Source organism: Salmo trutta, chromosome 10 (genome assembly GCF_901001165.1).
Source record: "Salmo trutta chromosome 10, fSalTru1.1, whole genome shotgun sequence".
NCBI classification, from domain to species: Eukaryota; Metazoa; Chordata; class Actinopteri; order Salmoniformes; family Salmonidae; genus Salmo; species Salmo trutta.
This window is the reverse complement of record NC_042966.1, coordinates 17,304,637-17,319,907: the sequence shown is the minus strand read 5'-3', so window position 1 is coordinate 17,319,907 and position 15,271 is coordinate 17,304,637. Positions and strand designations below refer to the sequence as shown.

The 15,271-nt window shown below is 43.7% G+C and overlaps 1 protein-coding gene across 5 annotated transcripts in view; it reads left to right on the top strand.

The window, feature by feature from the left end:
• LOC115201232 (transmembrane protein 94-like) overlaps positions 1-15,271 on the top strand; it is a 37,108-nt gene that overhangs the window by 3,412 nt on the left and 18,425 nt on the right. For 4 of the 5 annotated variants that reach the window (XM_029764681.1, XM_029764682.1, XM_029764684.1 and 1 more), the window contains exons 3-12: positions 7,374-7,496; positions 7,838-7,965; positions 11,133-11,269; positions 11,453-11,667; positions 12,468-12,619; positions 13,139-13,241; positions 13,337-13,423; positions 13,574-13,690; positions 13,805-13,861; positions 15,119-15,223. In XM_029764681.1, coding sequence (XP_029620541.1) covers positions 7,374-7,496; positions 7,838-7,965; positions 11,133-11,269; positions 11,453-11,667; positions 12,468-12,619; positions 13,139-13,241; positions 13,337-13,423; positions 13,574-13,690; positions 13,805-13,861; positions 15,119-15,223 — 1,224 coding nt within the window. The remainder of the gene's footprint in view (positions 1-7,373; positions 7,497-7,837; positions 7,966-11,132; positions 11,270-11,452; positions 11,668-12,467; positions 12,620-13,138; positions 13,242-13,336; positions 13,424-13,573; positions 13,691-13,804; positions 13,862-15,118; positions 15,224-15,271) is intronic. The other variant, XM_029764685.1, reaches the window with a different exon arrangement.

Sequence of the window (15,271 nt, the reverse complement as noted above, 5' to 3'; positions counted from 1 at the left end):
TTCAGTGAAATACGTAACCGTTCCGTATTTTATCTAACGGGTGGCATCCCTAAGTCTAAATGTTCCTGTTACATTGCACAACCTTCAATGTTATGTCATAATTATGTAAAATTCTGGCAAATTAGTTCGCAATGAGCCAAGCGGCCGAAACTGTTGCATACACCCTGACTCTGCGTGCAATAAACGCTAGAGATGTGACACAATTTCATGTTAGCAGGCAATATTAACTAAATATGCAGGTTTAAAAATATATACTTCTGTGTATTGATTTTAAAGAAAGGCATTGATGTTTATGGTTAGGTACATTGGTACAATGACAGTGCTTTTTTCGCAAATGCGCTTGTTAAATCAACACCCGTTTGTCGAAGTAGGCTGTGATTCAATGAGAAATTAACAGGCACCGCATCGATTATATGCAACGCAGGACACGTTAGATAAACTAGTAATATCATCAACCATGTGTAGTTAACTAGTGATTATGTTAAGATTGATCGTTTTTTATAAGGTACGTTTTTAATGCCAGCTAGCAACTTACCTTGGCTTCTTGCTGCCCTCGCGTAACAGGTAGTCAGCCTGCCTGCAGGCTCCTCGTGGAGTGCAATGTAAGGCAGGTGGTTAGAGCGTTGGACTAGTAACCGAAGGTTGCAAAAACAAATCCCCCCTGAACAAGGCAGTTAACCCCCGTTCCTAGGCCGTCATTGAAAATAAGAATGTGTTCTTAATCTGACTTGCCTAGTTAAATAAAGGTGTTTTTTTTAAATCGGCAAATCGGTGGCCAATAATACCGATTACCAATTGTTATGAAAACTTGAAATTGGCCCTAATTAATCGGCCATTCCGATTAATCGGTCGACCTCTACTTAGAAACCATGCCATCCACTTATTTTCCCCTTCTTCATTCTCACCCTCCTCCCTCTCTATTTCCGGCGTGTGCTTTCAGTTAGTGTCAGAGTCAGTAATGCTTGTTAAACATAGAAGTCTAGGAGGAGAGGCATTTCACAGTGAGCTACTGGGTCAACAGCAGCCAGGCATAGGATAGGGTAGGGATTGGAAAACTGCCAGCCAGTGCTCTTATTCAACAGGTTCAAAGAAGAGCACCTCTCCACTTTTATCTCTCTGGTCCCACATATAGTATGTGCTTTGGATTATGTAATTATTAGCTCTTAACAGTCCAGTGAGAAACAAAGCCTACTTTTCTTGACTGCTCAAGGAGAGGGGACACACATGGATGTTCTAGAGACTGCGGAGGTAGATTAGAATCGTCAGTGTTTTTACTGTTTTCCTTTAGGCCTATGCCTTTTGACAATATGCTGAAATGAATGGGACATTGGTGATGTCATGTATTGTAGTTTGAAATGGGGTGGTGGTGTGTATAAAGAGGATATTCTGAGTGTGGAGTGACCAATGGGTGGGTTTTCCTGTGGTTCATACTTTTTATTTTACATCCATGGGCTTATGAGCACTAAATATAACAGTTACATTTGAGAAAAACAATTGCTACACTAGTTCTTCTCTCATGGAATTTGAAAGGCCTTAATATTCCTATCAAGCCTTCCAGCTGGCTTGATATTCTAGTAAGAAACCAAAAGGACACACATAGAATAGTGAACAAACTGGCTGCTTTTAACAGCCCCAAACAAAACTAAAGGTGTAATCATAATGATACAGAAGAAACTCAATCACCATTCTTGGTAAAGGCGAAGACCAAGAAGGGAGAATCACTTTCCTTAAATGTATCTTGAATGGAAATAAAATTGCCTTTACTAATGTGTACTCTCCAAATTCATATGATCCTATGTTTTTTGATTCTCTGAACAGCATGTTGTTAGAATTAACTGAATTCCATCTGGTTATTGAGAAATAAATAAATGCCATTCTGGACAAATCTAGTAAAGCCAAGTACTATCCACAGGCAATCAAAGCTCTCCGACATATACTTTCTGATTACAACCTCATTAATGCCTGGCTAGCTTATAACCTAAAGCAAAAGAGTACACTTTATATTCAAATGGGCACAAAACATTCTCTCGAATCAGTTTCTGATGATCTAATGTGACATATGAGCCTATCAAATCATACTTATTTGTCACATGCGCCAAATACAACAGCTGAGTATAAGCCTGTATCATCTACATATAAATGGACCAGAGAGCTGCCTACTGCTTGAGCTACGTTGTTGATGTAAATTGAGAAGCGCGTGGGACCTAGGATCGGGCCTTGGGGTACTCCCTTGGTGACAGGCAGTGGCTGAGACAGCAGATGTTCTGACTTTATACACTGCACTCTTTGAGAGAGGTAGTTAGAAAACCAGACCAAATACCCCTCAGAGACACCAATACTCCTTAGCCGGCCCACAAGAATGGAATGGTCTACTGTATCAAAAGCTTTGGCCAAGTCAATAAAAATAGCAGCACAACATTGCTTAGAAACAAGGGCCATGGGGACCTCATTTTGGGCCTTTAAGGTTACAGTGACACATCCATAACCTGAGCGGAAACCAGATTGCATACCAGAGAGAATGCTATAGATGTCACGAAAGCAAGTGAGTTGATTCTTGACATGTTTTTTCCAACACTTTTGATTAACATGGCAAAATAGAAATTGCCCTATAACAGTTAGGATCAGCTTGATCTCCCCCTTTCAATAATGGAAACCTCCCCAGAGAGGAGAGACAGGCTTGGCAATGATAGGGGCAGAAACCGTAAAGAAGGGTCTAAACCATCTGACCCAGATGTTTTTTGGGGTAAAGTTTAAGGAGCTCCTTTATCACCTCGGACTCGGTGACCACCTGCAGGGAGAAACTTTGTAGCAGGGCAGGGGGAAAAGAGGGAGGAGCATCAGGGCTAGTTGCATTAGAGGGGCTGGGAGATGAGGAAATGTTGGACAGGCAAGGAGGCATGGCTGAGTCAAATAGAGATCCTGACTTAAGGAAGTGGTGATTTTAAAGACCTCAGCCATGTGCTCCTTGTCAGTAACCACCACATAATCAACATTAAGGGACATGGGCAGCTGTGAGGAGGGTTTATTTTACAGGTCTTTTTTTGTCTACACCTTCTGGCTATTGGAATAAAATACATAGTGCGATTTCAAAATGTACACTGAACAAAAATATAAACGCAACATGTAAAGTGTTGGTCCCATGTTTTCATGAGCTGATATAAAAGATCCCTGAAATGTTCCATATGCACAAAACGCTTATTTCTCTCATTTTGTGCACAAATTTGTTTACATCCCTGTTTGTGAGCATTTCTCCTTTGACAATATAATCCATCCATCTGACAGGTGTGGCATATCAAGAAGCTGATTAAACATCATGATCATTACACGGGTGCAATTAAAGGCCGCTCTAAAATGTGCAGTTTTGTGACACAAATGCCACAGATGTCTCAAGTTTTGAGGGAGTGCGCCATTTGCGTGCTGACTGCAGGAATGTCCACCAGAGCGCCCCCTCCAACGTCGTTTTAGAGAATTTGTCAGTACTTCCAACTGGCCTCCCAACCGCAGACCACGCGTATGGCGTCGTGTGGGCGAGCGGTTTGCTGAAATCAAAATTGTGAACAGAGTGCCACATGGTGGGGTTATGGTATGGGAAGGCATAAGCTACGAACACAATTGCATTTTGTCGATGGCAGTTTGAATGCACAGAAATACTGTGACGAGATTCAGAGGCAAATCTTTTTTAAGGTTTCTGTGACCAACAGATGCATATCTGTATTCCCAGTCGCGGGAAATCATTAGATTAGGGCCTAATGAATTTATTTCAATTGACTGATTTCCTCATATGAACTGTAACTAAGTAAAAACGTTCAAATTGTAGCGGGTTTGTTTTATATTTTTTTGTTCAGTACATATGTCAAGGTAAGCGAGCCCTATAAAATGAACAAACTTGCAAAGCGGAAAAGATGTTAGAGGACTAGCCGTACTAAACTTTAAACTGTATTTCCAGGCACTAGCGTTTCATCCCATCCTAAATTGGTTTAGACATGGTTCTTCTGCCCCCTGGCTGAGTATAGAGATAGATATGGTGTCTCCTATTGCCCTGGAAGAGGTGGTCTTCACTGATATATTTCAAAACAACGTAACTGTGAATAAAAATGACATGCCCGTGCTCCAGTATTTCACATTATACAACAGGTGGTTTGGAATTCCTGTTTTTAGAGCCCCTCCTGTCCATTATACAGTTAATTCAGAAAGTATTCAGACCCCTTGACTTTTTTCACCTTTTGTTACATTACAGCCTTATTCTAAAATTGATGAAATATTTTTCCCCCTCATCAATCTACACACAGTACCCCATAATGACAGAGCAAAAACAGATTTGTAGTTTTTTTGTGCTAATATATAAGAAATGAATTCACGAAATGACATTTACATAAGTATTCAGGGCCTTTGTTTTGAGCTCAGGTTATCCTTGATATTTCTACAACTTGATTGGAGTCCACATGTGGTAAATTCAATTGATTGGACATGATTTGGAAAGGCACACACCTGTCTGTATAAGGTTCCATAGTTGACAGTGCATGTCAGAGCAAAAACCAAGCCATGAGGTCGAAGGAATTGTCTGTAGAACTCAGAGACAGAATTGTGCCGAGCCACAGGTCTGGGGAAGGGTACCAAAACATTTCTGCAGCATTGAAGGTCCCCAAGAACACTGTGGTCTCCATCATTCTTAAATGAAATAGTTTGGAACCACCAAGACTCTTCCTAGATCTGGCTGGCCAAACTGAGCAATTGGGGTCAGAAGGGCCTTGGTCAAGTAGGTGAAACAAGATTCTCTGGTCTGATGAAACCAAGATTGAACTATTTCCCTATGGTGAAGCATGGTGTTGTTTTTCAGCGTCAGGGACTGGGAGACTAGTCAGGATCGAGAGAAAGATGAACGGAGCAAAGTACAAAGAGATCATTGATGAAAACCAGCTCCAGAGCGCTCAGGATCTCAGACTGGGGCGATGGTTCCCCTTCCAACAGGACAACGACCCTAAGCACACAGCCAAAACAATGCAGGAGTGGCTTCTGGACAAGTCTCTGAATGTCCTTGAGTGGCCCAGCCAGAGCCCAGACTTGAACCTGATCAAACAGCTCTGGAGAGACCTGAAAATAGCTGTGCAGCGACTCTCCCCATCCAATCTGACACAGCTTGAGAGGATATGCAGAGAAGAATGGGAGAAACTCTGTAAATACAGGTTTGCTAAAGCTGCTTCAACGAAGTACTAAGTAAAGGGTCTGAATACGCATGTAAATGTGATAGATATTTTTATACTTTTGCAAACATTTCAAAAATCCAGTTTTTGCGTTGTCATTATGGGGTATTGTGTGTAGATTGAGAAAAAAACTAACAATTTAATACATTTTAGAATAAGGCTGTAACACAAAATGTGTATGGGGTCTGAATACTTTCCGAATGCACTGTACATGGAAAAACCAAAGCCTATAACACATTTCAAACTTCACATTCCTCTAGTAGGGCCCTATAGGTTGTTTATCGTAATGAACGATATCAGCAAAATGTCAACGATAAATGGTTGGTTTGGCCAGTATCGATCATTTTCAGTTTGTCGTTCCAGCTCTATAACAAAGTGTGGAGACCAACAGTTAAAAAAAAAAAATATATATATATATTTTTTTTTTAAAGGAAAGTGCAAGGGTGCCAATATATTTGGCCACAACTCTGTGTACTCTGACTGTGTTTGACTCTGTTGTTTCTGTGGGTGTATTCACACTGTTCTACTCTCTTCACCTCTCTGGATCAGAACCAAGGTTCACTGACGTCTGTCTGTCTCGTTTCTCTCCCTCCATCCCTCCACTGCTGCAGTGTTGTATTATGTGCTGTGTTGGCTGGAACGGAACAAAGCACAACCCTGGATGGGCCAGTTTCTCTCTCTCTCTCCCCTCTCTCTCTCTCTTTTGCATCTCCTTTTTCCTCTTGCCGCCCATGCACTCTTTTTATGTCTTCTGTTCTTTCAGCGTTCATCTGCCTCCCCTCTCTCTATTCATCTGTCTTTTTCTCTGGACCTGGGGCCAGGGTTCAGTGAGGCCAGTCTCTCTCCTCTCTCACTCTCATATTCATTCTCTCTCTCTCTCATTCTCTCTGTTGGCAGACCTGGCTTGGTCACTCTCCTGTATCAGCAGTATCATCTAGCCAGCCACTGCACAGAAAGAGGGACATTCAGCCAGAACAGTCCAGCCGGCACTCTGTGTTGGGCTGGGCTAGACAGAGAAAAGAGCCAGAGGAGACAGGCTAGGGAGGCATTAGGATGCTGAAGCAGTGTCACCCAGGTTCTAACGTCAGACTGACTCGTCCCCTGGGTGCACTTTCTCTCCGGTCATCAGACGCTCTCCTTCCCTGCAGATCCTTTCTGTCCTCTCCTCAAACACACACTTTCCACACCTGGATACAATATTACTCTTTTTAGTAGCTCGATGACAGGTTCACAGAGCAGACAACAGTAAGAGAAAGTGAGAAAGAAAAGGAACAATTGTATCATGGTCCTGGATCTGGAGCTGAGAACTTGGTTCCGGAAGAGGGGGACAGTAAGTAAGAAGTCCGAATGGGGATGAAATGTCCGTAGAGCTGATGGGTGGGGAAGATAAATGAGGGGAAAAGTGTCTGTGTGTGTTTGGTTAATCCAGGTCAATTTGCTGGTGGGCGTGTTGTTGTCGGTGCTCTGCTTAAAACAGGGTTATGCGCAGGGTGTGTTTGTGTGTTTATCCATGTCTGGAGGATTTTCTGCAGGCTTCCTTACTCTGGAGAATTGCGAGTTATTTATAGCTGTGTGGGATGTGGAGCTTAAAACCAGCGCTGAGATGAAGTCTGTGTGGGAAAAGATGGGGTTCCCACTGACATTTAGATATGGCTGCTTCTCTGCAGTTTGCGTCACTTCTGTTGTGCGTAGATGAATCATGAAACGTACATCACATAGTCTCTGCTGTATTACCCACATTAAAATCATAGAACCATAAACTCACTGCTGCCAATAGGATTGTATCTCCTTAGTGATAGTAAAATTCAGTTTAGCTTGTAAACGATTTAACAAACAAGAATGAGTTTTGCTTATTAAAACCATGTAACAGGAGTGCAGAAAACCTTGGGGCAACAAATGTGAACTTGGTCATGGTTGATTATGCACATCTGTTTTATTTTGATTGTTGTGATTGTGTGTGTCTGTACGCCTGTGCGTAAGACCAAGGCAATGCAGCTAGCAAGGTACTGCTGTGTCAGCTGTCATGGGCCGCCTAGCTATATGGAGAAGGTGCTTTGTGTATCCAGTGTCCATGAATCTGTGACCTTTTGAAATGTTTCTTGACTGTAATGTGATTTCAAAGTAGGTATTTTTTGTCTGTGTGTGTTCGTGTCTGTTCCTGTGTGTTTTCAGGAGGAGGGGGTGGGGACCCTTGGCTTGTCCACTGGTCAGGCTCTGGGGACACTGAGGGACCAGCTCACCACCCTGCTTGACCAGCACCAGACCACAGGCCGTGGAAAACGACCAACGACACAGGTAGGTACCACCACACACACACACGGACGGACACATGCATGCGCACAACACACGTTTGTTTTTCTGTCCTTGTGGGGATCAAACAATTGATTCCCATTCAAAATCATATTTTCCTTAACCACAAACCCCTAAACCTAACCCTAATTGTAAACCTAACCCCTGAGCCAAAAGCAGCCTTTTTCCTTGTGGGGACCGACGAAATGTCCCCACTTGTCCGAATTTTCCTTGTTTTATTATCCTTGTGAGGACTTCTGGTCCCCACAAGGATAGTATAACCAAAAACGGACACACGCGTATTGAGATGTGTCAAACACGTGTTTTCTTTGTTGATGTTATTATAGGAGCAGTGGGTGAAGAGCTTTCTTCACCATGGCAACCGCCACTCCTGTCTCCATTGGCCAGGAGCTGCCCTTACACTGCTGGTGGTGGTGGGACTTCTCTGTTGCTACGGCGACCAGCCGCACGGCAGGTGTGGAATTGTGCTTGTGTTAATTAGGGCTCTGACAGTCATGGAATTTTGGATGATAGTTATTGGCCATCCAAATGGCTGCAGTCACCGTAATAACACTTTACTTGACACCCAGTGTCATAACACGGTCATAACCATGTCATAATGTCATAACAGCTGACGTAACTTGTCATAACACAGTCATGACCCATATACAGTGTATTCAGAAAGCATTCGGACCCCTTCACTTTTTCCACATTTTGTTACATTACAGCCTTATTCTAAAATTGGTTAAATTGTTTTTTTCCCTCATCAATCTACAAACAATGCCCCATAATGACAAAGCAAGAAATTGTTTTGGGAAATCTTATGTAAAACGTAAGTAATCAGACCCTTTACTCAGTACTTTGTTGAAGCACCTTTGGCAGCGATTACAGCCTCAAGTCTTCTTGGGTATGACGCTACCAGCTTGGCACACCTGTATTTGCGGAGTTTCTCCCATTCTCTGCAGAACCTCTCAAGCTGTGTCAGGTTGGATGGGGAGAGTTGCTGCACAGTTATTTTCAGGTCTCTCCAGAGATGTTAGATCGGGTTCAAGTCCGGGCTCTGGCTGGGCCACTCAAGGACATTCAGAGACTTGTCCCGAAGCCACTCCTGCGTTGTCTTGGCTGTGTGCTTAGGGTCGTTGTCCTGTTGGAAGGTGAACCTTCACCCCAGTGGAGCAGGTTTTCATCAAGGATTTCTCTGTACTTTGCTCCGTTCATCTTTCCCTCGATACTGACTAGTCTCCCAGTCCCTGCCGCTGAAAAATATCCCCACAGCATGATGCTGCCACCACCATGCTTCACCGTAGTGATGGTATTGGTCAGGTGATGAGCGGTGCCTGGTTTCCTCCAGATGTGACGCTTTTCTTTCAGGCCAAAGAGTTCATTCTAGGTTTCATCAGACCAGAGAATCTTATTTCTCATGGTCAGAGTCCTTAAGGTGCCTTTTGGCAAACTCCAAGCGGGCTGTCATCCCTTTTACTGAGGAGTGGCTTCTGTCTGGCCATTTTTTGTTACCCTCCCCAGATCTGTGCCTCTACACAATCCTGTCTCGGAGCTATGCGGGCAATTCCTTCAACCTCATGGCTTGGTCTTTGCTCTGACATGCACTGTCAACCGTGGACCTTAATATAGACAGGTGTGTGTGCCTCTCCAAATCATGTCCAATCAATTGAATTTACTACAGGTGGACTCCAATCAAGTTGTTTCTCAAGGATGTTCAATGGAAACAGGATGCACCTGAGCTCAATTTCGAGTCTCATAGCAAAGGGTCTGAAGACTCATGTAAATAAGGTATTTCTGTTTATTTTTAATACATTTGAAGAAGAAAAAAATGAGAACCTGATTTCACATTGTCATTATGGGTTATTGTGTATAGATTGAGGAAAATTATTAATTTTAGAATAAGGCTGTAACGTAACAAAATGTGGAAAAAGTGAAGGGGTCTGAATACTTTTTGAATGCACTGTATTTACACCTGTTGCGTCATTGTGTTATTTTATGTCTGGTCATGTCACACATAATTGTCAAAACCCGCATTTATTCAAATTTAGTTTTTTCCCTGCCAAGCCGTTTCCTTTCATTTGAACTTTTTTTTTCTTACATCCTTTGTTGTAATGAATTCTTTAGTCATGTTTTTTTTAATCATATTTTGAAATAACTTGTAGAAAATACACTTTATGACACTGTTAAGAAGCATTATAACCATCGTAGTAATATAAGCCAGATAGGCCTATCACGTACATGCCCTTATGTCAGCCATCAGTCAAAAAGAGGGTGTCTTGTCCTGCTCCTGATATCTGCTCCTGCATTCATCTCAGTCATCAGCAACAGAGCATTGGAGTAGGTGCATGTCTGACATCAATGTCTACGCAATTACAATGAATATGTAATATTGTAAATGTATATATTTAACATAAAAATACTGTTGACAGGTAGGCTATGGTGTAATTGAGTGTTTTGCCTTGTTTTGTGGGTTTTCACGCTCTTATGTAGGTGTCACAACCAGCCATAAAATAACGCAATATATGCCACAAGTGTAATGACCATATCACAGGGTATGTCAGCTGTTATGACATGGTTATAACCATTATGACGCTGAGTGTCAAGGAAAGTGTTACTGTTTTTTTAAGACACACATTTTCTCCTCTCCTCTCCTCCGCTCCTGATTGCTTGTGCTGCCATAGGAATAGAACCAGCGTCCCCATTCAAGTCAATCGTGGCATAATGGGTGGACTGGTGGTCATTGCTGAGTGTACCCATGAGAGCAAAGCAGGAAGTAAAAGCAAGAAGTGTACTAATGCGATGCACCTCAATATGTGCTGTGATTTGTTGATTCAACTATATATACAAAAAGTACATTCCATTGCATGAGCTACATCAGTTATCACTTGAATGAACATTCTATATTACCATGGAAATTATTGCATCATAATACCAGGCAGCCATTGCAAGTTTACCAGTCAAATTGCCAGGGTTAGAGCTTCCATGCCTGTTTTATTCATTATTTTCTATGTGTGCTGCTTCTGCTGAGGGAGAGGGGCATTTCCTAGGACAGTGTTTCCCAACTCCGCTCCTCGAGTACCCGTAACTACACACACATTTATTGTAGCCCTGGACAAAAACACCTGATTCAACTTGTCAAGGGCTTGATGATTAGATGACAAGTAGAATCCGGTGGGCTTGTCCACAACATAAAGATGTACTCTTTGGGGGTCCCCGAGGACCAGAGTTGGGAAACACTGGCCTAGGCAACCGAAGACTACAACAAGGCTACAACACGGAGTAAAACAAAGTTCAGCAAGGAGCAACAAAGTTTCATCGCGTTAAGAGTCCATGTTACCGCAGAAACAGGCTCAACCTCACGAATGCCTGGCGGTCCCGTCTTCAGTCAGCTCTTAGTTTATTTTTTTACGTTTTATTTTATTTTCAGGATGCTCTTCATCCATAACCGTCGGTTACACGATTATAGGGCAATTGTGCCGGCCTTAGTGTTTATTATTTAGACGGCTCCTCTGTAACTTCAACCCAAATATTCCTATCAGAGGTACTTAAAGGTGAACTAAGGTTGTGAAACACAGGAAGACAAAACAGTCAGTGAAATAGGTCAGTTTTGACACATCGCTCCTCCTCTCCTCTCTCTAGTTCTGGGATCGAGTTGGTGAACGCTGCAGCCCTCCTCCTGCTCTTCACACTAAGCTTCATGCTGATTGGTCGACAGCAGAGGCTGAGGAGGACTGAGATGGTGCACCGGCTCAACGGCATCATCAATCAGCTCAACGGTGAACGGAAGAGCAGAGATTTGGATGGAGGGAGGAGATATAGAGGAGAATAGTTGACGTTAGGACAGTTGGAGGGAAAACATTGTGAAATAAACAGTACTTTACTTGAGGTTGGCAAGTTTCCACCATTTTTTGTTTTGTGATCCTATCTTTTAATTTACCCTCCGCACTCTCTCCCTCCAGACTACCTGTCGGGCTGGGCAGATTTGGGAAATGGGGTGAGGTGGTCTCCCTCCCTCTACCCTGACCTGTACACCCCCTCCTCCCCCTCCTGGTCGCTCCACTGGGCCTACCGCGACTCCAAGCTGGTCAACCTACCTGTGTCCCTACTGGTGGAGGGAGACGTCATAGCACTACGGCCAGGAAAGGAGGCCTTCGCTTCCCTCAGAGGCATCAAAGTACGAAGAGCGGGGTGAAGAGGGTGGGAAAAGAGGGAGGGAGGGAGGGAGGAGATGATGGGTAGAGGCAGACATCATAGCACTGAGACCGGGACAGGAGGGCTTTGCTTTCCTCAGAGACATCAGTAATTTTTTTTCTCCTGGCTCGGAAGTAGAAGAGATTGATTTCATCACTACTTGTATTTTGTGAGAGGTATTGACATGTGGAAAGCACCGAGCTGTCTGTTTAAACTAGCACACAGCTCAGACACCCATGCATACCACACAAGACATGCCACCAGAGTCTCTTCACAATCCCCAAGTCCATAACAGTACTACATAGAGCCATGACTACATGGAACTCTATTCCACATCAGGTAACTCATGCAAGCAGTAAAATCTGATTTAAAAAAAAAAAAATGCTCAAACTACACCTTATGGAACAGGACTGTGACACACAGACACATGCATACACACACATTACAATTTTTTATTTAACCTTTATTTAGCTAGGCAAGTGAGTTAAGAACATTCTTATTTACAATGACTGCCTACACATGATAACATGCGCACTATACACACACGTACACATGGATTTTGTATTGTAGATATGTGGTAGTAGAGTAGTGGCCTGAGAACACACACTTAATGTGTCGTGAAATGTATTGTATTGTAATGTTATAAAAAATGTATAACTGCCTTAATTTAGCTGGATCCCAGGAAATGGAGATCCATAATAAATACAAAATCAAGGATGAGGTATGTGTCTGTCTCTCACCTGTATTCACTCCCTGTGTCGACATCTCTCTTTCCCTCTCTAGGATGATGAGCATATAGTTCTGGAGCCAGGTGACCTGTTCCCACCTCTCTCCCCTCCTCCCTCCCCCCGAGGGGACCAGAAAAGGGGTCCCCAGAGCCCCCAGCAGCACCGCCTCTTCAGGGTGGTCCGCACCCCCATCCTCGACAGCGTCAGGTCGGTAATGCTTCCACTCAAGTCCACCTTTGAGGCTGGACCGTCTGACAAACTTTGACTGTGAGGTGAACGGGTTTGAGGTAATAATTCACCGCTAGCTAGTTTGCTATCCAACAATTGCGGAGGAGGAGGAGCCATCTTTCTTCATTCTCCTTTCTCCCGTCTTTGTTTCTTTGTTAGTGCTTTTATTTTATGATGTGAAGCACTTTAGTTATATTGAAAAGTGCTATACAAATGAAGTTTATTCTTGTTGGAGAAAGTCCAAGAATTGAACTCAAGGATTAAGTTTGCGCAAATCATGAAACTAGAGTCGAAGGAAGCCTGAAATTGTCACTTGAGACGGCTCAGTGTGACCTTTTTTAAGCAGTCTCCCATAGCCAGATTAAGCCTACGCTTGAACTAAACGACATGCTTTTCTCTCCAGGGTCAGGCTTGATCTGCATGGGTCCAGTAAACTGTCCCATAAAAATTGCTAAAATGACTGACACCCCTGGCTGAATTCCACTCTGTACTGTACAGGAACAGTCTTGACCTGGCTCTGTCTCGACCAATCACAGCCCTGGATAACGAGAGGTTCACCGTGCAGTCCATCATGGCCAAGTTCGCCTGCCCTATAGTACTGGTGAGACACAAGCACGCGCACACACACGGATGCACAGTTAATTCTTTATATCTACTGGATGCGGTCCCTCATATGTCACACCTCTCCTTCTATAGGTGGCGTTCTTGGTCGTGAATACAGTGCGTTATTTCTGTGACGCCCCCAGCCTCACTCCTGGACGCTTCAACTTCATCCAGCTGCAGGTATGGAGACTCAACACATCTTCTTGGTCGTGCCTCTTCTCCTTATTTTTCATACATTAACCTGTGGGGACAGAATCTCATCCAGAGATGATGTGCAATAAGATATAGCAGATTCTCCTTATTGTAGTAAGTGTTGTGTGTGTGTTCCAGCTGATGGGAGTGCTGCCCATCCTTCCCCTGCTGTTTCCTGTCATGTGGGTGCTGGTCAATGCCTATGGAGAGGCTAGTGTCCTGGCTGAGTCCAGCAGAGCTTCTCCTACTGGCCTGGTGAGACGCGCACACACACACACACACACACACACACACACACACACACTCGCGTGCCATGTGAGAGACAGAGAGGCTCCTGTGTGGTTTAACTAGCCTCTTCTCTCACCCCAGCTTGCTAAGTTCTCTGAGGACACTCTAAGCAGCTACACTGAAGCGGTGTCGTCCCAGGTATAAACTCTCAACTCCTGCTCCCTCGTCCTCCCCCTGTCCTCACGCTGCCCGCTCTCGCCCCTGCACCGCCCACCATGAAACCCTGTACGCAGCTCACACCCTCACGTATTTTCTTTTGTTGTTTGAGTTTAGTACTCTAATCATGTATTTAGTTTTGCATTGTTTCTCATATTTTGTTGATTTTCTTCATCTGGCATGACGATATCTTTCTATCAGTTCTATTTGTCAGCCAATCAGATCGTCCCTGATGGGAGGGCACGTTTGACTAATCTTGTTTTGGTAATTTGTCCTCATACCATTTCTTCACCTGATCACGTAACGCTTCGACACCCACGAACCCCAGTCCCCACCAGCCCCTGCTGCGCTACTGACGTATTGGCCCAGTCATGAACTAACCCCCAGCCCCCTCCCCGCTATAAGGGGAAGGGCTTGAGCTTGGTTCTGGATTGGCCCCTACCCTGAGCCTGTGACTGCCGACTTTGCCCGCCTGCTTGTAATGCATGATGGGAAAATCAGCCCCACTAGCTGTCTCCTTTTTACTCTCAAAACACCCTCCTTTCCTCAAGTGCCTTACTTGATGAACACTAATCTGAAAAGGACCTAATTGGTGGGAGCAATATGATTTCATAAGGAAAGGAGTTAAGGAAAGGAAGCATCTGAGAGTGTTAGGTCAGACTCAAGACATCTAAAGGACGTCTACCAATGCTGCGTTTACGCGCATTGAGGATCCAAACCTTTTGGGAAAGTTTGAGGTGTTCTTGAGATTATTTATTTTCCCACTTTGCCACTAGTATATAGCTAGTAGAATATATGCTGTAGAATAGATGCTACTGACTGCAACTGAACATAAATGCTATTTAATGTGCTTCATCTAACCCTGCAGTCTGTAATTCTGCACTCTGTCCTCCCATACTATGGTAGCAGCTCTACTCAATCGTCTTAGCAGCAAGTCTTGACTGACTTTTTTGACGACATTATGGAGTTCAATATGTCAATAGCGTTCATAATCTTTGGAATTTCCGCAGGTTTTTGATTGAGGAATGTAATGACATTCTTACTGCGTTTAATCTTCACCGTTCATTTCGGATTGCGATCTACACAAGCAATGTTGAGGGTTGTGCACTCCTTTCAACATTAGGCCAGATTTGCGTTCTTATAATGTCTGACAAACGTAACATTTTGTCAACTATGACTTGTATATCTTTTTTTTTCAGTAGCGGGTGTAAATGTGATGTAGCGTAACTGTGTGTGCAGGAGATGCTGCGGTGTGTGTGGAGACACCTGGTGGGCGTGCTGAAGGGAGAATCCCAGACTCTCTGCTACACCTCCAGCCTGCTACACACACTCGGCTCTGTCACCGTAAGTACGAGTTTGTATGTGTGCATGTGACCCTTTCTCTCTCTCTCG